At 51.1% G+C, this 27,692-nt stretch overlaps 1 protein-coding gene across 2 annotated transcripts; it reads right to left on the reverse strand.

The window, feature by feature from the left end:
• Positions 1–559: 559 nt before the first annotated feature.
• Positions 560–27,692, reverse strand: TNR (tenascin R; the record flags this gene model as incomplete). Of its 2 annotated transcripts, none has more annotated exons than XM_084291534.1 (21): positions 560–679; positions 1,119–1,282; positions 2,548–2,709; positions 3,452–3,548; positions 4,782–4,933; positions 7,425–7,557; positions 8,545–8,675; positions 9,255–9,392; positions 9,962–10,081; positions 10,696–10,839; positions 11,307–11,426; positions 11,523–11,789; positions 12,452–12,715; positions 12,832–12,921; positions 14,872–15,057; positions 16,601–16,870; positions 19,578–19,728; positions 22,411–22,526; positions 23,443–23,706; positions 24,152–24,628; positions 27,197–27,692. In XM_084291534.1, the coding sequence occupies 21 exons, from the start codon at positions 27,690–27,692 to the stop codon at positions 560–562; spliced, it is 4,062 nt and encodes a 1,353-aa protein (XP_084147660.1). The 2 variants fall into 2 exon arrangements, with proteins under 2 accessions (XP_084147660.1, XP_084147659.1); XM_084291533.1 differs by having other exon boundaries at positions 9,255–9,398.

A 27,692-nucleotide genomic window follows, 5' to 3' on the forward strand; every position in this document is an offset into this window, starting at 1 on the left:
CCCAGCATACGAGTTGTGGGTTCTCTGTGTCTCACCTACGTATGCAGACCTTTTCCAGGTCCTCCTGGTGACCCCTGCAATAACCAAAGCTCAGGACAGGATGCCAGGGGGGAGAGGTGACCCCCTGCCTGCTGGGGGAGCTGGTGCCCATGGGGTGGCACAGAGCTGGTGGGGTGGCCCTGGCTGCACCAAGGTCCCTGTGGGGAAGGGTTCTGCCATGAGCCCTGTGGCAAAAGCATCTGACAGGGTATTGCTGGGGTATTGACTTCTCTAAGTCTTTTAACAAAAATATCAAAAATCTATCGGTCTCTTTCCTTTCGTGTTAAGGGCCAAAGTATTGGGGTAGGGAGACTGGAAATTTGGTATTTCTCTGGGACAGATGCAAAGCAATGAGGTCTTTCCTCTCCCACAGCCCTTGCTTGTGCTGTGGTTCCCTCCAGGACTTATGAGGGTCAGGTTGCTATCTCAGAGGAGCAGTATTTTTTTTCCCCCTTTTCATATTATAAAATACAAACAAATGACAGAAAAGGTCAAGTGGTGGGAGAGGGGGTCGGCTGGCTCAGAGCTGTAGGGACCGTCGCTTCCTCCCAGAGATGTTACGGTGGTTGTAAGGTCGCATCTTCATTTCCACGAAGGGGATGGAGAACTCGTGGCCTTTCCAATGGTACCAGTTAATTCCCTGGCAGGAGGAAAATAGAGGTTCAGGGTAAAGAAAGACCCGTACGTGAAACTAGAGTGGAAGAGGAAGGAAACAAGCTTGACTGCCTAGAGAAGCCAGAAGGAAGAACCTGCTGCAGTGGGAACGAGAAGCTCTTCAGCTGCTGTGGCTTTGCTTGTTTTTTTCTCCCACAGCTCAAAGGTTCCTGATCAGGTTTGATGTATGCATTTTTTAGTGTAACTTAACAGCCTGCTATGGTAAATAACCAAGGCAGCCAAAGCGAGGCATGAAGCCCCAGTAGCTCAAAGGAGGCTTCGCTTGTTCTGGCTGCTACAGAGTCACCCCAGCTGTGATCTTCACCCCATGAACCGGCCACAGGGCCCCAGCCCCAGCCTGCTGCTGGGCTGGGTCCCACCACAAGGAGTGATGCTGAGGGTTCACAGCCCAGCTCGGCCCTTACCTGGCTGTGCCGGGCCTCTCCGTACTTGCCATTGAGGTTGGTCCGATGGCAGTTCTTGTACCACCAGGCCCCCTTGTAGGACATGGCACAGTTGGTCACAGCCACGTCATTGTCTCTGTCCTTGGTGGAGAAGGGGCGGCCCTGATGGTAGGTGAGGGAGTCCCCTGCGGAAAGAGATGCTGTTAAGGGCGATGGACAAACATGCTTGCTCTTGGCTTGCATACCTCAATGCCCAAGCCATCTGGTCTTTCACAAGGAAATTGGGGTGTTCTAGTATGTGTGTCAGCCTATCGGTCACCAGCTCCAACAGCTGAAGGCTGGCGGGGTGGTGTGGGAATGACGTTTACTGGAACTGCCCACAGTTGGTTCATCTGAGGGCCTCTGCTGTTGAGTTGGGATCAGTGCAGACCATAGCAAATCCTAGAGCCTATTTGGATTTGGTAGGTAATTTGGTAGTAATCTGAGTCTGGATCTTTTGGTACTTTCGGTACTTCAGAAATGAATGAACCCCCCTGATTTCTTGCAGCCTGCATCTGCTGTATAACTGCAGGACTTTGTCATCCTCCTTCCCTCCAGTTATACAAGGGGATCTTCTCCCAGAGGAGACCAAGCATTTGTCTCTTGAACCAAGATGTTTGGCTTATCTTTTTTCCTCTGGGTAACGGGTGTTTTGGAAGGCATGTGATGTCTTTTTCTGCCCAAGCCACCTCCTTGCTATGGGGAGAGCAGCTCCTTTTGGGGGAGAGAAGAGCACTGCATGAGTGCAGCTGCAGAGCTGGAAGCCCAGAGGGCTATTAAATCCAGGGCTATTTTTCTTCCCAAGCTGTGGGAAGAGCTTTAAGCGAGGTTGACCCACACAGGTGGGCTCATGGAGGCTTGCAGTCACTGGACACTTCTATCCCAGCCAGAGGGGCTGTAGCTGTACCTCTACTCCTCTTCTCAGGGAAGAGACCCCATGTTCTCCTCCCTTCACCCACCATTTTCTGGTGGGCAAAGCTGCTGTGTCAACTGAGCAAACAGGCATGAGTGTCCTTGCAAAACTGGCTATGGTCTGGTCTGTGTGGGACAAACCCATGCAGAGGATTTCAGATTTTTCCATGGCTGTAGGGGAGGGTGAGAAACACACCCTGTGGCACAGCATCACTAGTGAGCTGAGGAGGCTGTTGAGTGAGGGGATACCTCTGACAATTGACCTGATAATCTGAACAGCAATGGCTCTGATATTTACTATCTGATCCCCGATGGAAAATTCCCTATGTCCTTAGTGTGATTTATCAGCCTGGTTTACGTGATGAACTGCGGGAAGGCAGGAAGGACTATGGGTTTGCATCTTGCTGCTCCAGAAGAGCAAGCTCTGATGTTGGGATTCCCTTTACAGCTGCAGAGCCACTGGTGGCAGGATTTCCCTACTCCACGGGAGGGGCTGTACCAGAAGTGCCATTGTAGTCTCCTATTCGGAGCTTGTAGAGGCTCCTGGAGTCGCCGATGGAGAACTTGTCGTAGTAGGCGTACGCCGCATCCTGACCATCCCTCATGTCTATTCGCAGCTCATAGCGCCCCTGGGATGTGATCTTGTGTATGTTGTCCAGGCCTGGAGAGACATGCAGCGAGATGTTGGTGAGATGTGGCACCTGGGTCTGCTCTGAGAGCAAACAAAAAAGCTCCAGGCAAATAAACTGCTTCTGGGAAGTGAGAGCAAGGAGAGGAGCCAGAGAGCAACTTCTGGTTAAGCCTTTCTCTCTTGAGGCACTGGTAGGGGCTGAGCTCTGTCCCCACTCAAGCTTCAGCTCCCTGTGGCTATGGGAGGTGGGCTCAAGTCTCAGCTCTCTGCATGCTGCTGAAGCTGGGGGGAGCCCTGGTGCTGCTGGTGTTGCCCACCCACCTTGGGCTTCAGCTGAGGCATGAGACAGAGCGTGGCTATGCTGGAGGGCCGGCTTGTGTTCAGATCTTGGGAGAGAATGCTCCATTTCAGAGCTGGGTCAGATCTCCTATTCCCCCCTTTCCTACTTTGGGTAACTCACTGGCTAAGGCTGGGAGAGATCTTTGAGATGTGGTCCTCCATCACAACCTCTCAACAAGGGAAAATGCTGGCTCTTGAAGAGCCCCATCATGACCCCTCCTCAGCTGCCACATGGAGCACCCAGGGCACCTTCACAGCGTGCTTTTTGGTCCCATGCCCATGTGTGCCTTCCCGACACAGCATCAGGGAACAAACAAGGGAAGGAAAAGGGTCTGGGGAGTGCAGGGGAGTGGTGAGAAGAGACAGCTGGGGCTGGGGAGGAAATTGTGCCAACACAGTGAGCTCAAACCTGGCACTTCGATGAAGGTCTTACCCAGCCAAAACTCGTCCTCCAGGTTGCCGAAGCCGATGCGGTAATCTGCCCATTTCCGGAAGAAATCGGTCAGTCCGTTCTGCCGCCTCTGGAAAACCTGCAGCAGGGAAAAGCCGGAGGAAAGCCTGGTGAGAAGTGGGACGAGCTAGCTGGGCTTTGGGATACACACAGCCTGGGGCGTGCTCTGCCCTTTCACAGAGCCTTTCAGGAGAGAAAACTGCAATGCCCAGCTGGGGACTGTTAATTTCAGCCATGCGGTCAATTCGGGTGCAGACAGGTAAGCTAAAGACAAGCTAGAAGATTATGGCATATTAATGCCATAATGGGCCTAGGAGGGAAGATTCAGCTTCAAACTCCCTGCTGTACCCACGGCACAGTTTCTCTGGCTTTCTAGCACGTGATTTCTGTTTGGCCGGCTCCTCTGTGATACCCAAGGGGATACTCTGAAGCAGAGTGAAATTTCCCAGCTAAAAAAAACAAACACAAAACCACTGCAAGAACTCAGCGTTTGAGGAAGCACTTTTTTTTTTTTTTTTTTTTTTTGGCCTTGTTTTGACTGTACATCTAGGGGGGTTTTGGGTAATACATGTGAGCGAGTGTTTGACACGAATAACATCAAAGTGCCAGAGCATTGTTTACCTAGGTTGCCAGTCCATCTAAGTCAAGACAAGCAGTGATTGTGCAGTTCAACAGCAAAACAGGCATTTGCATCTGAAATGCTCCTGTGCAGACCCAATCTGGGTGATGCCTGACACCATCATATTGCAGGCTGTGTGAATCATTCCTTATGAAAGCTCCTAGACATTAATTTCATTTCTAAAACAATAAATCAGCTCAGCTTCACTCACAGATTTTGTTCTCTAAAAGCACTGCAAATGTGTCAAATAAATCAAGGGGCATTTCTCCAAGTGTAACTATTATTACTGGAGCGTGGGCCATTCCCCATGGCGTGTGAAACGAAGCGAGCAATATTAAGCCTGCTCTTGTTCCTGCGCGGCGTGGTGCTCGGCTTTGCTGGCAGGATGGGGCTTGGCTCCTTTGCGATGGGGACAGCGTGTACGGGGGCTGCAGGGAGTGGTTCTGTCACTGTTCCCATTGAGCTGCAGTCTCTGGGGTGATGCTGGGGCTGCTGTGCTGCTGGAGGTGCTGCCCGTTAGGAGAGCTGGGGGAGCAGCTAGGGTTTTGTCATGATGCAGGCAGTATAGGGCCACAGCAGCTTCTTGTTCCTCTAGGAACAGCCTGTGTTCCCAGAAAAGACACTATTCAAGCAATCAACATCTGAGGGAGAAGGAAAACATCAAAGCCTGCCCTTGGTGCACTCGCTACTCACAATCCAGCCACCCCCGTCCGTGGTCATGTCGCAGTACACCTGCACCCGCTGGCCGAGGTCCCCGTTGATGGAGATGGTGTAGACGCCACTCAGCGTGTCTCCGTTCATCAGGTGCTGGGCGCAGTCCTGAGGGTTGGCAAAGATGCGGCCACCTGTAAAATTTAAAAAAATATATAAATCAGGCAGGGGAACAACCTTTCTGCATGTCTTGGGTCCTGCTGGTTACAATTCAGGAAGGGTCTAACTTGGCTTCTGCCAAGTCCCATGTTATTCTGCGAGGCGGTGGCCACTTTACATCCATCAGCATGGGAGAATGTAATGGAATAATCTCTGCACGTATTAATTAATCTCCTGCACATCCTGTATTGGAAAGGTGTGCGGTAACATCATGGTGAGTGATGAGGCTCACTTCTTGGCCCATCTTTCTGCACTGTGTCTGAAACCCTGGGGTTTAAGCTGTCACTGGCGTATTTGGACAGCTGTGAAAATACCAAAACCTGTTTTCCTCTTAGGATTGCCAACTCTAAATAAGTTTTTATGATTTTACTGACTCCAGGGGAATGCTCCTGATCGATGTCCTTGTAAATGATGTCAGACTTGCACTGGGCTGATAGTCGCTTCAAAATTGAGTAGGAATTCATTCACGTGAGATGCTGGAGATTGACAGCATGAGCCCTGTGGCCGTGTTCCAGGTGTCTTCCGTTGAAGACATATCTCATTTGGGGGACAGAGCTTAAGGGAGTCTCAACTGTGAGATCTCGGCAGCAATAGGAGGTCAGCTCTGTGTTCATTTTCTTTCTCATTTACTGTGAAAAGGGGACCTGCATCTTTTTTTTTTTTTTTTTTCTTCCATTGTCCAGATGACAGGGTACAGAGTAGGCAACGTGGATGTTGGCTTTCAAGAGCCTCTCGAGAGGAGACCTCAAGAGGGCGTGAGGGATGTGCTGCGTGCACCCATCCTGACTGCGTGACACCAGGACAAGGGTTCAGAACATCTGTTACTTCCCAAACCCCTGTGCCCTGAAGACCCAGAGGCGGTCGTTTTTTCCAAATATTGGAGATCCCCTATTTTTTTCCTGCCTCTGCGGTTTGTAGCACAAGGTCTGGTGAGACAGCGTTCACATTTTGTAGCATTCAGCAATGAAAACTGCTTCAAAGACATCCACTCTAGGCTCCCCTGAGCTCTGTGGAGATTACTTGTTTCTTAATTTATATTCATATCTTTAAGAGCCAAGCAGACCTTGAAAGGCATTTCAAACCACTATAAATTATAAATATTGTATCTGTTTCTTCCTTTTGTCCCATCTGTATACAACTCCCCAAGAACCTTATGCAAACATGAAACAAAGCGGCAGAGCTATTAATATGTCAGGGGGAATGGAGGAAACCTGGGATGTGTACTGTGAGCATAAGGAAGCAAAACATTTTAAATTAAGCCTTTTTTTTTTTTTTTCCCTTTCATTTTCTTTTTCTCCTCAAACACAACTCCTCCTTTTCTATGGGGTAGATAGGGAGAAATTGGTTTCCTGCTAACGCCTACCTTAAGGCGAATTAAACCTCTCTTCAGATGCTGCATTAGCTGGCAATAATGTCTCTAATGCCAACAAGGTCCCAAATTTTTGTTTAATGGAAGCAGTGCTCTCATTGCCTGATGTGAGTGGGTTTCTGCTGATTTCTCTTTGCTAAGAAGCCATCCCTAAGAGGTTCTGTCCCTGACTCCAGAGCAGCCTCGAAGATTACAGACATTTTTCCGTCGCCTGCCTGAATTGCACTGGCTTTATGCGCCCACATAAGAGATGAGAAAAACAGGAGAGCCTCATCCATAGAAAAGAGTCTTGTCTTTTTTTTGTTGACGTAAATAGTTTCTATTATCTCTTGAAAGCAGGTGAGGGGACCTTTGCATGTAACGAGGATGGGGAAGTGTATTCACAGCAGATTCAAAGAAAACTCTCTTAATCGAACTGGCAGCACAGATGGGGGGAATTTTGGTGTAGGGGCATGGGCATCATCCTCTGGCTGCTCAGTGCTTTTGAAGCCCAGCAGAAATGCAATTGTATTCAGCCCTGAACAAAATGCACTCTGGCCATTAAGTGCATGGTTCTAATGTGAATGGTTGCAGAGGGTGGGGGCAACAGTGACATTTTCATCCAAGCTTTGTTCTTGCACGTGTGAGCACTGTGGTGGCTGTGAGTACCTATCACTTGATTTAGAAAGGAAACCATTCCCCTTGCCTTAGCAGATCGTGACTTCTCTCTAATTAGATGGGGGAGGAATAATGCAACCAGACAAAATCGGTGGGATCACAGTCCTGAAGGCATACAGGCTCTGCCTCCACTAGAGGTGGTAGAGATGCGCCTCCTTGATATTCACACCAGGTCAGACCATGTCTACAGTGTGGGGAGATGAACCAGGTCTCTCCCAGCTCACTATAAGACTGTGGTGGCACATTTTGTCAACTTTAATGTTTTTCCCTCTAGTTACCTCTTTGAGGAGAGGCAAGGGCAAGGCAAAGGGCCTGGTGGAAATGGGAGAGTGGGTGCCTGGCAGCACCATGGGTCATGGAAACGAGTACACCTGTGGATCTGGTGAAATGCTGCTTGAGGAGGAACAGCCCATAAGGGTGATGAGTGGTGTGAGCCTCACCTGTGGTGAAGGTAGTGGAGATGAAGCCACTCCGCATGGCGTTTTGGGCAGCTTGCAGGCGCACGGTGTACTCTGTGGTCTCAGAAAGCCCCTCCAGGCGGATCCACGTGTCCTCGGCATCCACAATCAGCTCCTGTACATGGGTCCCAGAAGGAGGTAGACACCAAGAGCAACAGATGAGAAAAACGATGGGGAGCCTAAAGAGCAAGCGAGGAGGGAAGGGAAGCTGCAGCCCTTGGTGCCTGGCTGAGGATGCTGCATGGCTGCTTATGACCCCTGGACTAAGTCAGCAGGAGGCCAGTGGATCACCTTTGGGATGGTGCAGGTAAGACAAAGCTAGCTGGTTCAGATGCAGGAGGTTTAAATGCTTGCATTCTGTGTGCTCTATTTACCAGCAGTGCTGGGACCTGCACATCCTCAATACTGGACATGACTGATTGCCCAAGCACTGTAAGGAGCAGAGCTGGCCAAGCTTGGATACCAGACAGTTTTGGCTCCATCAGATGTTGTCAGGTTAATTTTTCTGGTCATCAGCCAATGCCACACAGCGTTGTATTGAACCCCTTCTGCAAAGCTGTTGCCCTTTGGCTGCTGCAAGCCAGTCGTGCTGGCAAAGGAAGTAAGATAATTTGCAGTGACACACTTCTGCTAGTGTTTGTAGCAGTTCCTCCAGGCAGACAGGTATGGACACACTCATTAAGTAATCAAATATATTGTATTGCGGGATTAATTAGCTGTCTGTACCTATCTTAATCTTTGCAAGAAGGGCAAACCACTTTGTTAACATCTCTGTTTGCTGGATATTTTTTTCCTGCCTCATCTTGCTTCACAATTGTCTTTCACAAGCTGTGAATTTTGTCTGTTCCTTCAGACTTCCCAGCTATACCCTCTTTGTCCAGACTTGCCTGTGTGTGCAGAGACTTTGCCCTAGGCAATCATTTTCAGCTTTCTCTGATAGTTTATCTAAAGTAAGTTTTGCTCCTGAAGAGCATAGTATGCCCTTCTGGTCTCCCTGGCCTGGAGAGCGTCTTTTTTTTGCTTTGTTGGGTTTCCCCTGCTCGCTTCTCCGTGATCTCAGTGTCCCCCGCCTTACAGAGCCCCTCTCTCTGGGAGGACTCACCTTGCGGCTGCCGTCGGTCGATCTGTAAGTCATGATGTAGTTCTCGATCTCTCCCACGGGAGGCAACCAGGAGAGGAGGGCACTCCGCCGAGTGACTTCGCTTGCAGTCAAGTTGCTCGGAGGATCCAAAACTGCAAGGGTGGATGGGCACGCAGGGAAGTACAGGTCCTCACACACTTCCCCCCCTCCCAGCCTGCTCAAACCTGCTCCCCATCCCAGTGGGTTGGGATTCGACCCCCCCCCAACCCCGTGCTACAGCCCAAAGTCCATCCTTGCCCTCAGTTTCCAGCCCTGATCACCCATCCCCTGCAGAGCTCTGCAAACCTCTAAAAGCCCTCTGCATGCTCTCTGAAGTGGAGTGTCTCTGAAATGCATGCGATACTGGGTCTATCAAGCTCCTTGGAAACTAAAAAGGTTGGAGACTATGGCCTTGGGAAAGAAGGAGACCAAGTCAAGGGTCTTCTCAGGAAACTACATCCAGGGGAAATCAAAGAAAGAGGTGGATGGATGTTGAAAGAGTGAAACTGAAGATTAATGTTTCCAGTGGTGAAATTCCTGTTCTTGTGTTGTGTCCACACCAGCCCTTGGGTGTCCTTTTGGCACATGGCTACATTATTTGTAATGAGAGTTTAGGCTCAGACTTTTTGGCCTCTTTTCCTGCAGTGGGCGAATGGCTGGGGGCATACAACAGGGCACATGTCTGTACGTACGAGTTGTGAAGTTGGTGCTGATGGTCTGGCTGGTGAGGGGCCCGTTGGTGGCATACATAACGACCGTGTAGGTGGTCCTGGGCAGAAGGTTGGTCAGCTGGTACTCCTGGTTGGTCCCATCCACAAGAATTGTTTCTCCTGCAACTGTAAGCCAGAAGAGGTGAGTTAGGATAGGAGCTCCTCTGAAATACAGCTGTGAGCATGACCTCATGGTCAAAAAAACTTATATTGCTGAAATACCATGTTCAGGAGCTGAGCAGCAGGGGTGGTACTCAGTCTGAAGGATGGTCTTATTTTGCCACAGTGCATATATTTGCCTGCTGCTTTCTTTCCCTTCTATAGCAGGACTCATGGGCTTGCCATATGTTGGGTTTGTGTGGGATGGGAGATGTGTGGGGACTTGCTTGCCCCTGGGCTGCCAGCAGGCCAGTTAGTGAAGTGGGAGAATCCCAGTCCCCATGTGGACTGCCATGCAATGGGGCTGGGTGGTGGGCAGTGGAGATACATAGGACCCCTGCAGGATGAGCTGGTGCCCGGGGATGGGGAAAGTCCCACCACCCACCAGCAGCTGTGTTCCCAAAGGAGGGACTCCTTCCTGTGGGGGACGACCACCAAGCTCCCAGCATTAGGGTGGGGGAGAAGTGGAGGTGAGCTGAAATGGAGCCCCAGCAAAGCTTGCAGCAGAGGGTTGCGGGGTCTAATCGCACCTGCGTGGCGGGTGAGGACAAGGACGTAGCTCTCCACGTCCATCAGCGGCGGGTTCCACTGCAGCAGTGCCTCCGTGGGGGTGATATTGGTGGCCGTGACACCCAAGGGGGCATCCATGGCTGCAGAGGGAATGGATTTGGACAGTCAGGTGCATGAAGAGACTGGACTGCAAACTGGAAGGGCTTCTTGTGGGCCTGCCTCGATGCCCAGGCACATATGCATGCCTGTAGAAGAATTATTGCTGCCCTAGCTGGAGAGCAAAGCTTGCACTGCTTTGCTGCTTGGCCTTGTCTTCCACTGTTTTCTTGATGTATGGTATGGGAAGTTAGGTTTTTTGTTTTGTTTTGTTTTAGGTTTTGAGGAGTCTGTGGATAGCAGAGTGTTTTATTCTTGCAATAGATGTTGTTTGTATTAGGGCTTTGACACATCTTTCCCCAGGGATTATTTCTGGAAGCCTGTACTTCCTTTAGGAAAGGTTCTTATGGGTGTCCAACATCACTTCTCTGGCCTGGTACACAGATTTATTACTCCTTCCATGACAACCCATGTATATATGGGAAAAAGTTTCCTTAGACATACTTTGAAAGTCCGCAGTGGGCCCTTGTGAGCCCCACTCATCATGAGTGAGAACCATTAGGTTCACCCCACTCTCACCTGTCTGATTGCCAGCACAAGCAGGGGCCAGAGCTGGCACAGTTTGATCACTGCCTGTCCCCTAGGAGCCCTGTCCCACCTGTGTACGTGGTGATGGAGGCCACTTCACTTTCCTCTCGGCCCCGCACGCTTTTCACCCCAATCTCGTACTTGGTGGCGGGCTGCAGGCGGTGGAGGCTGTACTCGGTGGCATCACTAGCGATGGCAGCGCTGTCTGTCCTCCCTGCAGGGGCAGAGCCAAGAGCATTGGTGTCACGGCTGGTCCCTGTGTCCCGTGGGGAGGAGAGGGCAATGCCACAAACCCCCTCTGGGGCTGACACTGGGGGCAACTGGGTTCTGGGCCTGCAGGTGGATGCCCCTGTGCTGGCTTGACCTTTTCAGCATCATAGACAAAAACTGGGGCTCAGGGGTTGGAGGTGATCTGGGGGAGGCAGGTGGAGGAGGTGGGATCTGGAGAGCTGTGCTGGTTGTGGCTGGGGTCATGCAGTGGTATGGGGCTGGCCTCTGCCCCTGCTCCCCATCCACAGCAGCTGCTTTTGTACCACCTTCTCCAAAAGAAAAGGAAAAGCAAAATGGGCTGCAGCTATTTGGACACTCTTAAAGCCCTCTCCTTAGCTTAGGTCCAGGGCCACATGCACCCTGGGGTACAGCACTGCCAAGAGGGAACCTCCACGATGTCCCACCCATTACCTTCATTGGCACGGTAGGATATTCTGTAGTGGTCAAAAGCAGCGACAGGAGGGCTCCAGTAGACGATCATGGAGTCCTGGGTGATGTTGCCCACCCTAAGGTCCTTCGGTGCATCCATCCCTGGTGAGATGGAGCAGAAAGCAAAGCTGTGGGAGGCAGGTCCGCTCCCCGTCCCCTCGCCCTCCCTCCCGGGGGGGTCCTGTGCCCAGCGGGTACCTGTCGTGATGGAGCCCACGACGGGCTCGGAGCTGACCGCGCCATGGACGGCCACCAGCGACACCAGGTACTCGGTGGACGGCCGCAAGCCTGTCAGGCTGGCGTGCTTGAGGGTGCCATCGAGCACCAGCCGCTGCGCCGCCTCCTCATCCCGGGGGCTGTAGGTGAGGACCAGGTGGTCTGCTGGTGGGGACGGGTCACTCCACGTGATGTTCACGCTGGAGGATGTCAGCTGGGAGAAGTGCAGCTGCGTGATGGGCCGGACCCCTGCAAACCGGAGAGGGGAGGGTCAGCCCACGCTGTCTGCAGTTCCCATCCTCCAGGTTGTACCTAGTGCTGTGCACCAGTGCTCGCCTGGCAGATAGCAGGCAGAGGTGGCAAAGCCCTGGGTCTGGGTGATCTGGTGGGCTGAAACTGGGTTCCAGAGGCAGAACTGGGAGGAGGAAATTATGTTTTGCTCAGCTCTGCCTGCAAACATGCTCCATCCCAGCTCTGTGTGATGAGTGGTGGAGCCATCCTGCTATACCTGCTGTAAGCTGTCTGGGCTTCTCAATTTTTTTTTTTTTTTTTTTTTTTTCCTCCTAGAGGTGTTTTTGAGGCTCCTCAAGGCCTGTTTTCTCCTCCTTATGGACACACGGGCCACTCTGACCACAGAGGACAGCAGGGGCCGGCAGTTCCCCCAACCCCACATTCTTGTTATGGGAGCCTCCAGCCAAGCAAGCATGGTCAGTGCCAGCATCTGGGGGGACAGGACCCCTGCACTGGCAGGGCCATCACCCTTCTCAGGTCCATGGACATGCTCTCACGTGGATGGATTGCCTCCAACTCTCATCCCTGTCGCCATCTCATGCGTTTTGGTGCCAGGGATGTGTAGGCTGGTAGCAAGGCCAGCCCTGTGCTTGGCCTTTGCTCTGCTTCTTTTTCTTTACCTGTGAAAGCATCCACGGTGGCCTCCAGGCTCTGCTGACGTCCCCTCTCAGCGATGATGGTGATCGTGTACTCTGTCCCGGGCTCCAGCTCCGAGAGGGTGAGCTGTGACTTTTCTGGGGACACTGTCACTTCGGAGGCCATCCCTGAGGCAGGGGTGAAGGTGACTCGGTAGTGGTCGATGGGACCCATGGCTTTGGTCCAGGCCAGTGAGATGGATGTCTCCGTGGAGGCCGTCACCAGGAGGTCCCGGGGGCTGTCAAGCTCTGTGGGTTGGGTGTTGCAGATGCTTGTCCCCACGCACGGGTTGTCCCATGGGGGATGTGGGAGCTGGTGGTGGTGGGGCATAGGATCAGGCTGTGCTGAATGGGGCCAAACTCACCGGTTCTGGCGTTCATGGTCGCTGGCACGCTCTGCTGGCTATCCATCACGGCCGTAATCCCAATGCCATACTCTGTCCCCGGCACCAGGTCTGCCAGTGGGTGGAAAGGACACAAAGGTGCATGAGAGCAGCACCTGGATGGGTGGTCCTGGGGTGTGAGCCCTCCATCCCATGGCTGGGGACTGGGGGGCCCTACTGTTTGTCCCCAGGATGACCAGCTGTCCCACAGCTCAGCAGCTCCTCCGGGTGTTGTAGGAGAGCTGAGCATTTTTTAAAAGCCCCCAGATGCCTTTGGATAGGGAAATGGGATTAGTCTAGCTCAGAAATAACCAATTTATTAAAGCTGTTACTGAGGTCTGCGGTAATTGCTGGCATCAAGACAGAAACTGTGTGTGAGAGAGAGGGAGTGAGCTGAGATGGGAATGATAAAGTAGCTGTATTTGTTTCTGTAGTGATTCAACATCAAATATTGTCACAGGGTTGGTGTCTCAAAAAGAAATACATTATGCAGAGTAAATGAAACACACATTAATTAGTAAAGGCACAGTCTAGCTGGGAGCCGACTCAGGCATGTTGCTTGTGGTGGACGTATCCTGTGGTTCTCTCGCAGGGAACGGGAATCAAGCTAATCAAGATAATTTCCTCTACACCTGTTGCTGGTGGCTGCTTTATCTCTGTGGGACATCTCCTGGGTCTGTCTATCTCCCCTGCTTGGCATTTGGCAGCTACATTTATCTCCTCCCAATGGTGTATTGATCTTTCCCACTGGGTTAGAGAAAGCCATAAGCCTTCCAGCCCTACCTCTTCTCTCCCAGCAATTTTGGATAGGGAAAAATCACCAATATTTCTGACAGCTGTGCCAATTCACATCTCTGGAAAGAGACTTATGGGGCAGATCAAGGCTTGCTGGGTTTTAAAATTTTTGATAAGCTCTGCACAGCACCATTCCTCATCACTTTTCCTGGGGACAAAAGAAGGCTTTTATTCTGTGGATCCCACCAGGTCCTCAGCAGCTGGAAATCCACCTCAACAGGCTGCACCAGGGGTAAGGAAACCCTAGAGGAAGGGGCTGCCACGTGCTTGAAGCTACGTGAAGCTACGGAGAGGCTGTCTTCAGCTCTCCTGCCAGCTGCAGTGGTTGTCCTCTCTTCCTCTCCATCTCATCTAGCAAGGCAGCCCATGACCTAGAGAACACGGGACCAGATCCCCCATCCCTTAGACTTGGTGCTGCCATGACTGCATGTTTGCATTTGACTTTTCCACTGAATGTACTTGTTCCTGTAGACACAAATGGCAGAGGTGTTTGAACCTGAGATAATGTGGAAGAACCTGGTGCCATGCTATACTGAAGATCTAGATGAGTGTCAAGCTTAATGAATGATTTTTTTTTTTTAATATAGAAGCAATTTTTTCCCTCTAAAATGCCACTAGAGCTGCAAATCTGGCAGACAACCAGTTGTAGCTGAGAAAGGAAAATAGGTCTTGGATGGTTCTTCATGGTGTTCTTGCAAAGGGTGTTTGGGATGTCCCTGGTGAGGCTGGCAGTGGGAGGTAGTGGCGTTTGCTGAGCACAGTGACACCTGCATGCTAGCCTGGACCATGCAGTTCTGGGGGTACTTGCTCAGAAATGGCATCCCTGGGTTTGGGTTTGCTTTGTGCGGATTTGGAAAAAAGCAAAGAACTCAATTATGGGGTATCCGTGTCCCAGCAAGGGTGTGGGGAATAATATTTTTCTCTAGATCAATCTAAAACACCTTTCTCTTCCCATTTCTCACTCTCCTTTTTGTCAGCTCTGTTTGGGACCCTGTGGCAGCTTCACCGAGGTTCACCACTGTCCTCCTAGCTGAGCAGCACCCCAACCCGTGGAAGGAAAATAGAGCTCTGTCCTGAGGAAAACCTTCTCTCCAGTAAGTAGAAACCCCAAATCAGCCTCAAATCTGTGCCAGGGCCAGGGCAAGCACACAGTAGTGCTGGTCTGGGCTCTCCCTTGCCCTAACTGCTTGTGAGGAGGATGAGTATGATGCGTGGGTGGGGGCATACCTGTGAGGGTGGCCCGGGTGGTGGGGCCAGTGTCCCGTGGCACCAGGACCTCGTGGTAGTGCTCTCCAGCTAGGGTGCTGTAGACCACCCTGTAGCTGTGTGCCTCCGCCTCGCTGTTGTCCCAGGCGAGCTCAAGGCTGGCGGGTGTCCGTGAGCCCACCCGCAAGTTCTTGGGGGCATCAATCTCTGCGTGACACAAGGGAGAGAGGCACAGTCTCACCACCAGGCTCTGGGAGCCATGGCGAGGGGACCCAGGTGGCAAGTCCCCTTGGCTGGGGGGCATCTGCTGTCACCTCCTACTCAGCACAGACCTGGGGGTGCCATCCGTGAGTTCACTGGGACCAAAGCTATAAAGCCACCAAACATTGGCCTGAACTCCTAGAAAACCTCGAACATCTTTGCAGTCTTGTTTGTGCTCAGACACTGTCCAGGCTGACCAAGTGGTTTATTAGTGCTGCCGAGGCTGTGTGCCTGGATTTGCACAGTAATCCCTCCTGCGAGCAATGGGTTTGGGCAGGGCAGGGTCTGGTGGCTGCTGAGTGTTGCTGTGAGCAGGGCATTAACACCTGCTCTGGGTCTGGCCTCAGGAGGGTTTTTTTATGCTGTCATTTAGAAATAAAGCGAGGAAGGCCAACTCAGTGAAGCAATCGCAAAGAACATCTCATCCTAAGTACATATCTACACAGATATATACACACACAACTCACACACTGCGGTTATTGTAATAGGAGCCTAGTATCCACCAGTGATGTACATGACAAGTAATTTATATGCCATAAAAGAGCACTGATTTATGCTCTCTACCTCTTCCTTTATGGCATGGTAAATTAAACCTGTTAGCTATCTGCAGGCTCAACATTAATTAAGGTTTTACTGACCAGTTCGGCTATTCATATACGATATAAAATAAGATAACTACGTTTTTGACTGGGCTGCTTCCAGCTGCTTGATTGCCAATTTTTCAGGCAATGCCTTGGCTCTCAATGCTGAGCGGGTACAGGAGCATTGTCTTAAATTGAGACCTCCCTGGTGCACACTGATCTGTGGGTGGTATTAGGGAAGTAAATTGCTGTGTTTGTGGGGGTTGTTTAGTTTGGAGAATGGGAGGCTGAGGGGAGTCCCCATCGTTATCTGCAACTCCCTGACAGGAGGCTGCAACAAGGAGGGGATTGGTCTCTTTTCTCAGGTGACAAGCAATGGGACATAAGGAAACGGCCTCAAGTTGTGCCAGGGGAGGTTAGACTGGCCATTAGGGAAAATTTCTTCACAGGGAGGGTCAAGCACGGTAGTGTGCTGCCCGGGGAAGTGAGGGATTCCCCATCCCTGGAGGTATTTGAGAGACATGAAGATGTGGCACTGAGGGACATGGGTTAGTGATGGGATTCGGTAGGTCAGGTTGATGGCTGGACTTGGTGATCTAGAAGGTCTTTTCCAACCTAGATGACCCCATGATGTTATGATTCCATTTGTTCTGTAATGGGATGCAAGACACCTTCCTCCAGGTGTCTTCTCTTGGACCTGCACCCTAACCATCCCACTGCTTCCTCCCAAGCAGCAGCCCAAACCCTGAGCTCATTCATGCTGGGGAGAAAAATCCATGCTGCTAAAGCATGGACGCGTGCAGTGAGCCTTCAGGGGGGGCTGGCACTGCCCCCACTCCCCCCACCCACCCACCCACATGCCCGCCATATGCTTTGGCCTCAATCCCCCGGCCAGCTCCTCCGGCTACCTGTGGTGAACTGGGCGAGGGCCGGCCGGCTCTCGTTGGCACCCCGGAGGGCACTGACGGCGAGGTGGTAGCGGGCACCGGGGCGTAGGGCCTGCAGGGAGTACTGGCTGAGGGGGGGCTGCAGGCGGAAGGTGGTCCTCCCGCCCTCCCCGTCCGCCAGCCCGTACTTCAGCAGGATGGCGTCCACCCGGGCACGCGGGGGCGTCCACTCCACGAAGGCCACCGTGTCGGAGACATCCCGCACCAGGATCTGCGTCGGGCCGTCGATGACTGCGGAGGGTTGGGGGGAAAGGGGTGGTGGTTATTTGGGGAGGGTGAGGTAGGGAGTGCAGCAGATATGGGAATTCAACCTGACCTTCGGAGTGGCGTGGATTAAAGGTGATGTGGGCGAGGGGCTTGACCCCTCCAACTCCAGGTGCTCAGAAGCCTGGTCCTGGTGGGTTCCCAGTCCCTTATTCCAGTCTCCTGGCTCTTTCTCAAACACTCTGCACTTCCCCCTTATCTCCTCCTCAGCTTTGAACACTAGAGCAGGACCCAGTAGCTCTCTGGTCAATGCCCATTACAGATATAATGAAACTTCTGCCCTTCTCTCAAGCTGGGTGTTGGCAACAATTCCTCTTGGACTTTTTTTCAGGAGGCATTGCCTGGGATAAAACCTCCTACATTTAGCTGTGGTCCATTTTCTTTGCTCCTAGATAACTGCTCAGACTCAGCAAAGCATTGAAAAACATAGTTTTCCTTTGTGCCAGGCTCTTCAAGCCATTCAAACTGCTCTTATCGATGATCTCCTTCCACTCAATTTACTCTTTTCCTAGCCCTTCTGTCATTGAGAAAATTTATCAGCAATGATGTTATGTCTGTTATGCCTTTTGAAAGGCGTTGACAGTGTGTTAAATAACATGGGGCCAAGGACTGATCCAACCATCAAGAGCTGAGGAACGCCTCTAGAAATGTTCCTGCTTCAGTGCCAACTCCCGCTTTGTAGCTAAGCTGAGGGATCAGCTCCTGGAGCTGTCAATGTGTCGGTGCTGGGGGGAGAGAAGAAAATGCCACTGGTGGGTCCTTGTAACCAGCTGGGAGTGGGGCTATGGTGGATGTCCACCACCGAACCCGCTCACATAAAGGGGATTTAGCTAAAGCATTCATACAGGAGAGAGACTAAGACTGTTTTGGACATTTTTATCTCTTTTGTGGAGAATCAAGCTCTTTCTCCTCCTGGACCCCCCAGTGCTTATCCAAGGGCCCAGGGCCCAGGTGAGGGATGTTTTGAGTCCTGTGGGACCATCAGCATCTAACTGCTGCATGGATGGATGCTCCTGTGCCGTGGCACTGCTAATGCACTGGCAACCTGTTTGATCACTGCTGTGACCAGAAGGTGGGGAAAAAGGCACGCTGAACTATCTTATAGTTCAGACTGTACTGCATATGAATATGGCCAAGGTACTGTACGTATCAGAAATGTCACTACATAATAAAGGTGTGCTGAATCCTGTACCCCTGGGTGGGAAAGTGCTGGGGGAGATGTGCATGGGCAGGGGTGAGCAGGATGCAGTGGTGCTGGAGAACATCGAGTGCTGCTCGGTCCCAGCACAAGGTGCTGAGGCAGAACAAGGGTGGTGGGGGCAACACTGTGGGAGCACTGCAGAGGAAGGCAGGCCAGCGTAAGGACCCCTTCATGGAGAGAACCAGGAGCCCACTGGCCCAGCTGCGCTCCCCCTCACTAAGGTCAACCACTGAGTTTGATGTACCAGCCTCTCTATTTCTTTCCCCTGCCTTCCTAGGGAATGGGAAAGGTTTCGGCTCGACCAGGAGATGTCTCTGTTAAGCCGTGTCAAGCAGAGCAGGACTGTGCTGAGAAAGCCCAGATTTTCAGCAAGCCAGGGGCTGCTGCTGGTGAGGGAACCCTCCCTTCAATCCACACCACCTCTGCCTCCCCAAAACCTCAAATTTAGCAGCCCGGAGAGAACAGCACCTTGTTACAATCCTCTGGGAGCTATCAAAATGCTGTTTCCATTTGCAACAGCTTGGACAGAGGTAGAGGTTTGCCTGGCTGCCAAGGCGGGCTGCAGCAGCTCTGGCCTGGAAAGCACCTTTTCCCTGCACTCTGCCCATTGCCATGTCCTCTTTGGCGCGGAGGAGACCTTATTCTTCATCAAGCTGTTTCTGGCTCCCTGCCCCAGTGCCTAATTTGCCTGAATGGGTGGGAGTAGAGGGTGTTTAGTAGCATGAAAGCAGGTGGGAGTTTTAATCTGCTACAGATGAGTAGGCAGTGCAATTACAGAGACGGTTCTTGGGGGTGTCCCGCCTCCAAAATGTGGCTCAGGTGAGATAAGCAGAGAAGAGGAATTATTCTGTTTCTCCAACTATATTAATACAAGCTGACCAGAGCCATGGCTCCCAACCCCATTAACCTCACCACTCTTTTTGTGCTCTCAGCAATTTGAAGGGAGAGGGTCAAAAAGTCTATTGCTGTGATGCACTTCTAGCTTGGGCACTTGGGTTGTGCTAGGCATCCAAATTCAGGATGTTGGATTGAAGAAAACCAATTTTGTGTGCCTGATGCCCCAAATATCTGGCTTGGACAGCTTTTTGGCCCTGTTTTTTTTTTTTTTTTTTTTTTTTTTTTTTTGAGCTGGTTTTGCTACAGGAGGGCTGCAAGCTCCCCGATACAGTGTATGGCAGAGTGGCTACTGGTGCTGGTTGGCTATACCCTCATTGCCAAATATCGTTAGATCCAAATATCCTCAAATATCATTAGAGAGGCCACTTGGTGAGACAGTCAAAACCCTCATTTTGAGCCAAGTGGGAACCCAAACTCATGTATTTTCAGATTACAAAATATCCCTGCAGAAGGCATCACTATCTTTATCCATGTTGGGCTGCAGGGATGCTCTTGCTTCTGGGACCTTATTTTGGGGATGAAACATGGGATGCTGCAGTCCTTGGCCGCATGCTGCCTGGGGCTGGGCTCACTCACGGGTGGAGACGCTGTCGGAGGCAGGGGGGCTCCTGGCTTGGTCCTTGAGGGCCACCACGGTGACGGTGTACTCCTCACCCGGCTTCAGCCCCGTCTGGTTGAAGGTGGTGACGGTGCTGGGGAGCTGGGCGATCACACCGCCCTCGTTGTTCTGCCAGGGGACGGGGTGAGAAAAAGCATCGAGAATGAGAAATGGGTTAAAGCACACACACACACACACAAAGCTTTTTAAGGATGAATACAGGCGGGTTCCACACATCCAGTCCTATACCCCTCACACTGATATGTCCCACCATGGAGGTGTAGAGCCTGGGGTGAAGTCACCCACGAAGTGTGAAGCACCCAAGATTTTAGGCTGAGAAATCCTTCCTTCCCCATCCCCTTTTTCTCTTCCTCCTCCCAGCCCCCCCCCGCCCCTTCCCCCCCTTTCTGTACTTTGCCATCTGTATATCTGCTGTTCCCCAGAACAGAAAAGATAATAAAAAACAAACCCTGCACTCCTTTTGCCTGCATGGCTGTTATTCAGGTGCCAGGATCTTTCAGCATTTCATACAGGGATGAAACCGTAACATCTTTATTTTGGCACCCTGTCCTTTTAAAGTATATTGATTAAATTTGCTATACTTTGTGTTTTGTGCTCTGAAAAACTCAAGTCTTTTAAGTAACTGCAAATGTCACCTTCCCTGCCAGTGTTTGGACAATGGATCTTTTCTTGCTGCTGTCTTCACCAATGATGCACAAAACAAATCTCTGCACATAGCTCTCAATTCATATTAATCTATTTTTCTCATTAAACAGGAAATCTTCCATTTTATCCATAAATTGCCATCTTACCTTTCCTAATTTTCTTTTCTAAATCTGTCATCACTTCTGCTTTTCACTGATCACCATGCAGAGCTGGTCTCATTACCCCAGATATCTCTGCATTGGTTTTAGTTCCCATTTCTTCCCCCAGTACAAGCAGCAGATGTGCAATCCCCACCTGAGACAGTTTTTGGGGACCAATAGCAATGTGGGGGTGCAGAGAGTGGCTTGCTCAGGGGGAGGGTGTGCACACCCCTGTGGGGCCACCAAGGACAAAATTAGTCTCCTCACACCCTGTTTTTGGAAAGGCAGATTGACCTCGATTTGCAAGCCCACAGCATAGGGGTTATTTACAACAACACTGCTTTACTGATGTTCTTTTTTATTATATAAATATATTTATTTATTTATTCATGTTGCCACCTCTTGGACTAGATTTTGCTTTTAACTGGGGTGCGGCAATGGTTTTGTGTCTGCCTGAGCAAGCGTGGCTCCCAGGCAGCCGGGGACACAGCACCCTCTGCCTTGTTTTGGGAGAAAAGCCACTGGTAGAGACTTGAGAGAGTCTGATTTCAGCAGCAGGAGCAAAACCGCATCTTTACAATGCAAGACCACATGCCTGATGGACAGATGCTAAAATTAAAGCCCTGTGAGCTGCAGCCCTTCCCTCCTCTGAAAACCTGCCCCAAGGAACATCCATCCTTTTGCACTTTATCCCTTTGTTTCCTGAAAACTTTCTCACTGGTTTTAAGCTTATGAAAGGGAAATGAGAGACAACAAAAAGGGAAATGGGAGACAAATGGGAGTTTGCATTAGTTTGCATTAGGCTGGCTTAAGAAAAAAATATTGCTGATGTCACTGTGGGAGAGAAAGTTACTTCTATTCCACAAATTCCTTACCCTAAAATGTGTCTATACCCATTTATCTGTTCCAGGGGAATGTTGTTGAGATTAATTCACGTGTATTGGTGAAATGCTTCAAAGATACGCTGGGTTTTCATTACTAGGCTCAGGTGGCCTTTTCATGGCGTAGCCTTATTTCATTCCAAAATACGAAATTTTTGTATTCCATCCCAGTGCCCTTAGGTTTGTAACCATGGTACCCAAACTTTGCCTTCCAACACAATTTGTGTATCTAAAATTGCACCAAGATGCTCCCAGCCCTTTTTGGAAGTGGGGAATGAGTTATTTCAAGCCCTCAGGTCCCTGTTTTGTGCTGCGTCTCATGACGCTTTGCAGTTAAGAGCTGTTAAAACTTTGGGGCCGAGTTCTGCTGTGCTCTAACTGCCCAGAGCTGCCTCTGACTCCAGCGAGGATTTTGTACAAGAGAAAACGGCATAATTGAGCCCTTAATCAGCATTTCTTTTACTGCTGAGGATTGAATGCCTCTTATAAAGAGGATCCATATACAATTGAAGCTATACTTATGGCTAAATGGTCTAGAAATTATGAATATAGATGAAATACTTGATGTACAATTTTTGTTACTGCACATGGAAAATATGTGATATTTAGGGCAACACTTTCATCCTTTTCATCTTTTCTGGCACCAATTCTACCTGTTCATCACCACAATTAAAATGCCGTGGCAGGAATTATCTGAGCATGTGGCTTGAGGAAGCTGGAGGTCTGAGAGCTAATGGCTGGTTGGTTAGGTCTGGGCTTTATGGGGTGGCTTAAGGTGCAGAAAGATAGAGGGAAGGGTCATGGCAAAGGAGATGGAAGGGAAAAAGAGGAGGTGGCAGCAAGAAGCAGCAAAGCTGGAAGATGTCCTTATATATTTTTTTTTTTTTGAGGGGGGGGAATTTCTTTGAGAACTTGTGTCTTGATAACGAAGACTGATGGGGAAACACAAGCCATCAATTTGAGTTTGAGATGTTTGGGGTTGTCTGACAGGAAGCATGAAAACTGCAAAACAAGGTTGTTGTTTGTTTGTTTGTTTTTTTGGGGGGGGAGGGTATTTGGCCCTGCTGGCTCAATATGGTTAGGGTATAACCGCGATGCTGTGCCGGGGATGGGGGTAGTGGTACCTTGGGGATGAAGCTGATCTCCCAGCCATCAAAGGGAAAGGAGAAGGGCTCCCACTGCACCTCCGCCGTTGTCTCTGTGATGGTCTTGAACTTCAGCCCCTGCGGTGTGGCCAGGTCTGGAAGGGATCAGGAGGTGGTGAGGGCCAGGGCATCCTCCCTGAGGCTATTTTGTTATCAGGATGATAGAAATGGGGCCCTCTTGGTCCCTGTTAGCAGTCATTGTCCCTTTGTCTCCCCTCTGAATGGGCTGGAGGGAGAGGAAGGGGATGCCCTCCCTTGCAGCATCCTGATGCATTGCAACTAACGACACCATGCAAATGAACTGAGCAATGGGGTTGCAAAAGGGGTATCTGGATAGCTTGTTTTCCCCTTCTCTATCTGTCTTATGTTTCCAAGGATGCTTTCTGGAGGCTGCTGTCACAGTTTTCACAGTATTCCTGTTTCCTTCTTGTGTGTTATGGTCCCAGACAGCACTAGTTATCTTGTGATGGACAGCAACATCCCTTCTTGCTGTGCTATCACCTGTATGGTGGGGATTTGTCATGGGGACTCCATCCAGAATAGGGAGCAAAACCTGTGACTTTTACAATATATCACAAATATGTAAAGTATTTGGGGCTCTGGGGGCGTCAACTAAACAGTGGATGTTTCCTTGATTTTCAGCCATTTGGGTTTTCAAACTGAGACTTCCTGTGGATAGTGGACACATCTCTGCCTCCTATATCCCCATACAGATATATATATGGATAAAAATACTCCCAATATATATTTTTGAAGGCTCAATTTTCTGCTGCTAGAAGGTTTTCATGGAAAATGTGAGTCAGCTTGAGCAAGCTGCACAACAACATGGCAAGGCAATGTGTTATGTTAGGAAAGCCATCCTAGAAGATGGCAATTATGAGATGGATTAACCCTGACAGGCTGCTGTGAAAGCTCCTCATTACACGGGCGAGCGCTGTCTTCTTCAGCCACCTGACAAGCATCACCCCTGGTTATCTGGGCACCGACTGACAAGTGCAGTCAGATACTTACTGGTTGTCACCTTGGCGGTAACAGGGATGCTCAAGACATCGCTGATGACCGCGTAGATGCTGACGTTGTAGGCGACGCCTGGCTCCAGCTCTGTGATGGTGATGGTGCTCCAGTCCCCAGGCACGCGCTGCTGGAGCTGGGTCCCCCCCGGCCCCGCCGGCTGGTAGGAGACGACGTACTCGGTGGCTGCTCCAGGGCTGTCCCATGCCAGCTCGATGGAGCCGTCGGTAATCCCCGTCACGCGCAGGTTTTCGGGAGGAGCCACTGATGAGAAGGGTAGAGGGAAGGAGAGCATCAGGACACACGTGGCTTATCCTCTGGCCATGGGTAAGGGAGGGTGGGCCTCTTGGCTGAATGTGGGTTTGGGCTCTTGGCCAGGGATCAGCTGTGAGTATGTAGTGTCACCTGCAACTGCAAGCCAAAGGGCCAGGAGAACCTGATTGCACTGATTGCTGTTGTAACAGGGGCTTACCACCAACATTTGGACATGAGTCACTGACTTTTAACTCACCTCCCAAACTGCTATGCATAGAATCTTTGGGCACAGGGACAGGAGGGAGGCAGTCAAGCTGCTGGACCTGAGCAAGTCCTGCATGATGTGCTCTACCATCTATGGGTTCCTCCCAAGCTTCGTGGTGCTCCTATGGGGCTCTGGACACCTCGAAGCCCTTCCTCACACATTAGGATCTGTCACCCCACACACCCTTACCTGCTGAGCAGTCCTGCCCTCCATAACCATCCTCGCAGACACAGATGCCATCCTGGCAGATGCCACGTCCACTGCAGGCGTTGGGACACCGCAACCACCCGCAGTCCTCTCCAGCATAGCCCTCCACGCACACACAGGTGCCGTTGGTGCAGTACCCCTTGCCCGAGCAGTCACGGGGGCAGCGGGGCTGGGAGCAGTCCTCCCCAGCGAAGCCCTCCTCGCAGACACACTCTCCATCCACGCAGAGCCCGCGGGCACCGCATCCGGCGGGGCAGCGGAGCTGGGAGCAGTCCTCACCGCCGTAGTCGTTGTCGCAGACGCACTGGCCCTCCAGGCAGACGCCACGGCTGGAGCAGCCCCGGGGGCAGCGGGGCTCCGAGCAGTTGCTGCCAGCCCAGCCCTCGCTGCAGACGCAGCGGCACGACTCCAGGCTGAAGTTCCCATGGCCGCTGCACGGCAGGGTGTAATCCAGGCGCCCTGCAAAAGGACCCAGGGTGGGCGGTCAGAGCCCCGCCGCTGGGGCTCGGGGACGGGGTGCAAGCAGGGGGAGCATGGTACTCCCTACAGCTGCGCTCCCCTGGCTCAGGGGAGTTGGTGGCTTTAGGGCTGGAGAAGGCATGATTTGCAGGATGGGCGATGCTGGGGCTTGTGTTAGGCTTCAGGTGTGTCCCCTCTGGAGCTCTGGCCTCCATGGGGTGCCATCAGCCCTGTCAGGTGCAAGAGCTTCCTTTGCTTTCTTTTTAGCTCCCCAGACCTCTTAGTGGGGAAACAAAACAAAACAAAACAAAACCACAACAAACAAACAAACAAAATCCTTTCCTGTCCAAGTCCTCTGCACCTGCCATAACTTAACTGGCTCTGTTGTCTGTTGTCTCCTCTCCACCTGCTGTTTCACCGTACAGTTGAGAGGTCCTGGTCTCTTACAAGAGGCAGCTCTGTACCCAAAGACATCATGTCTGCTCCTACCCTGGTGACTCTGATTGGGATGGAGCTGTTGGCTTTGCACACGGGTTCAGATAGAGAATCACAGGATCATTTAGGTTGGAAAAGACCTCAGAGATCATCTGGTCCAACCTTTAACCCAGCACTGCCAAGTCTCCCAGCAAACCATGCCACCAAGCACTATATCTACATGTTTTTTGAAGACCTCCATGGATGGTGACTCAACCACTTCCATGAGCAGCCTGTTCCAAGACTTCACAACCCTTTCAATGACACAATTTTTCATAATATCCAACCTACACTTCCCCTGGTGCAACTTGGGACAATTTCCTCTTGTCTTCAATGCACGTGGGGGTTGTGGGAAAGTAGGGAAGACATGGAGCCACCACTTGCAGTGTCCCCCTGTCACTCAGCAGACTTGCTCTGGGGAGGGAATGGGCACATGGGGATAAGGGATAAGTAGCTCTGACTTTGCCAGAGCTTCCCGCTGTTCCCCCATGACATGGACCTGATGCTCCAGCTTTGGGTTTACCATTCTGACTTATTTTTCCCCTGCTAATTTTGACTGCTTTTCTTTCTTTTTCTGTGTAAAACACAGAAGAAGAGAAACCCTTCCAGCCCTTAGGAAGCCTCTACACCATGCAGAAAACACACCACCAGACTTTTTGTCCCCTCAGCTGAATTTCTCATCTTATCTATTACAGCTCTGTCTATGGCGTAGGCATCAGATACTCCTGTAGAAGGGCTTAGTTGTATGCTGTGCCAGACAGACATGTTTGGGTGGCTTTGCAGAATACTTCCCACATCGGGAATGGTGATCAGGTTCTCTTCAGAGCCCAGCCACCAGTGGAGTTATCAAAGAGAGAGAGTGCTTGTATGTTTGCTGGAAGACAGCAGCTTTCTGTGGGGAAGCGCCTCAGGCTGCGGGGTTGGGATCGTGATCTCGTTTGCAGTGCAATGAATTGAAAGCGACTCAGGTAAAATGAATGAGATTACTCCAGTTTTACCTCGGTACACATCTGCAATCCGAGTGGAGGCTCCAACAAGTGATAAATGTTTAATGGGACAGGCTATGTATGTTGCAAACAACCCAAATTCGCCCATCAGTATTTTAAATGAATTCCTTTAAATCAGGTTTTTCTCGTTGTGCTTTCCACTTGGTTTTAACCCTTGCTGTGCACACATCTGTGGCCTGCATGGGTGTTTTCCATCCCCTTTCATCCAGTCACACTGTTGATGGGAGCCACATCAGGAGCGCCCCAGCAGGACTGAGCTGCACCAGGTGCCCTTCCAGACAGCACCTTTGATGAAGCTACCTGAGATGTAGGAAACCACTTGAGAGCTAGCACCTGCACTACTGAAAGGTAGCCTCTAGCCCAAATCTTTCATAACCCATCTCATTATTTCATTATCTCATATTACAGAGGGACCGAGCTGCATCTTTACCAAAGAAACCCTGATGGGTTTCTCAGAGAGCTTCAACAATTGCATGCATTGTTATTCAGATGAAGTATCCTGTTGATGGTTTTGTGCATTTGTTATAGGTTTTGTTTGAGTCTTTTAAGGCAATAGAAGTTGTTCTCTGTATTTATTTATTTATTTATTTATTTGCTTACATTTTCATAGGCACTGACTGTCCCTGCAGAGAAGATGAAGAAGCTTATTGCTGGCTCCTGCAGTGCTGCCTTCAGCCTGGGGACAGCCGAGGAGAACAGCAGATATTTCTCCCCTCCCTGCCCCATGAACAGCAGCAGATCTTTAACAGAATTGTGGGGAGAACACAGTTGGGGAACCCAACTGTGTTCTAACCCCTCAGCAGATGTAATTTTATTTTTAATGAGATTTTGGCTCTGCCCGGTGGGTACCTTTTTGATCATGGGGTTTTCACAGCAAGTGAGCCTTGGGGACTTGAGTTACTGAATCCTCCCAGGGACTTTCCTGTCTTGGAGGCTCTAAGCTGGGCTTTTCCCTAAGAACACAGCCATGAATGAACATAGGTTTTCCTCCATCACTACTTCGAGTGGCATCACCATCTCTGCATTTCTCCTGCCTTCGGCTCGAGCCCTGAGCCCCCAGCAAGAGCTAACAGGATCACATTACTACCTGTGGCTGCATTTTCTTGGCAGCAATTGGAGTTGCATTGGTCGCGGAGCATGGAGACCTCCCTCTCCAGCATCTCAATCCTGCTCAGCAGCTCCTGCAGGGACGGGAGGGAGGTGGAGCACTTGCAGGCCTGCTTGGGCAAGTTAATCCTGTGGGTGAAGGTGACCTGGCTCTCGCTGTCGGAGGTCTGCTCCGTGTACTCCGCCAGCCTGTCGTCTTCTGAACTCACCTCCTCGGCCGAAGGCTTGAGCATGGAGGAGCAGCAGCTGTCCAGGGGGATGTTGATGTTGTAGATGTGGTGGAAGACCATGGGCTGCTCTTTGATGGGTGGACTGCAGTTAGCAAGACCACCCTCCTCATCCACGGCTGGCCGCTCGGCTGGCTCTGTTGTCACCTCCAGCCGGCACTCGAAAGGCTTGAGGACGGTGCCCAGCAGTAGCAAGTTGAAGCTGAGGAGCACGTTCCTCAGCACTGGGTTTTCACTGTCAGTCCCCAT

Source organism: Netta rufina (assembly GCF_964035555.1).
Source record: "Netta rufina genome assembly, chromosome: 8".
Taxonomy (NCBI): Eukaryota; Metazoa; Chordata; class Aves; order Anseriformes; family Anatidae; genus Netta; species Netta rufina.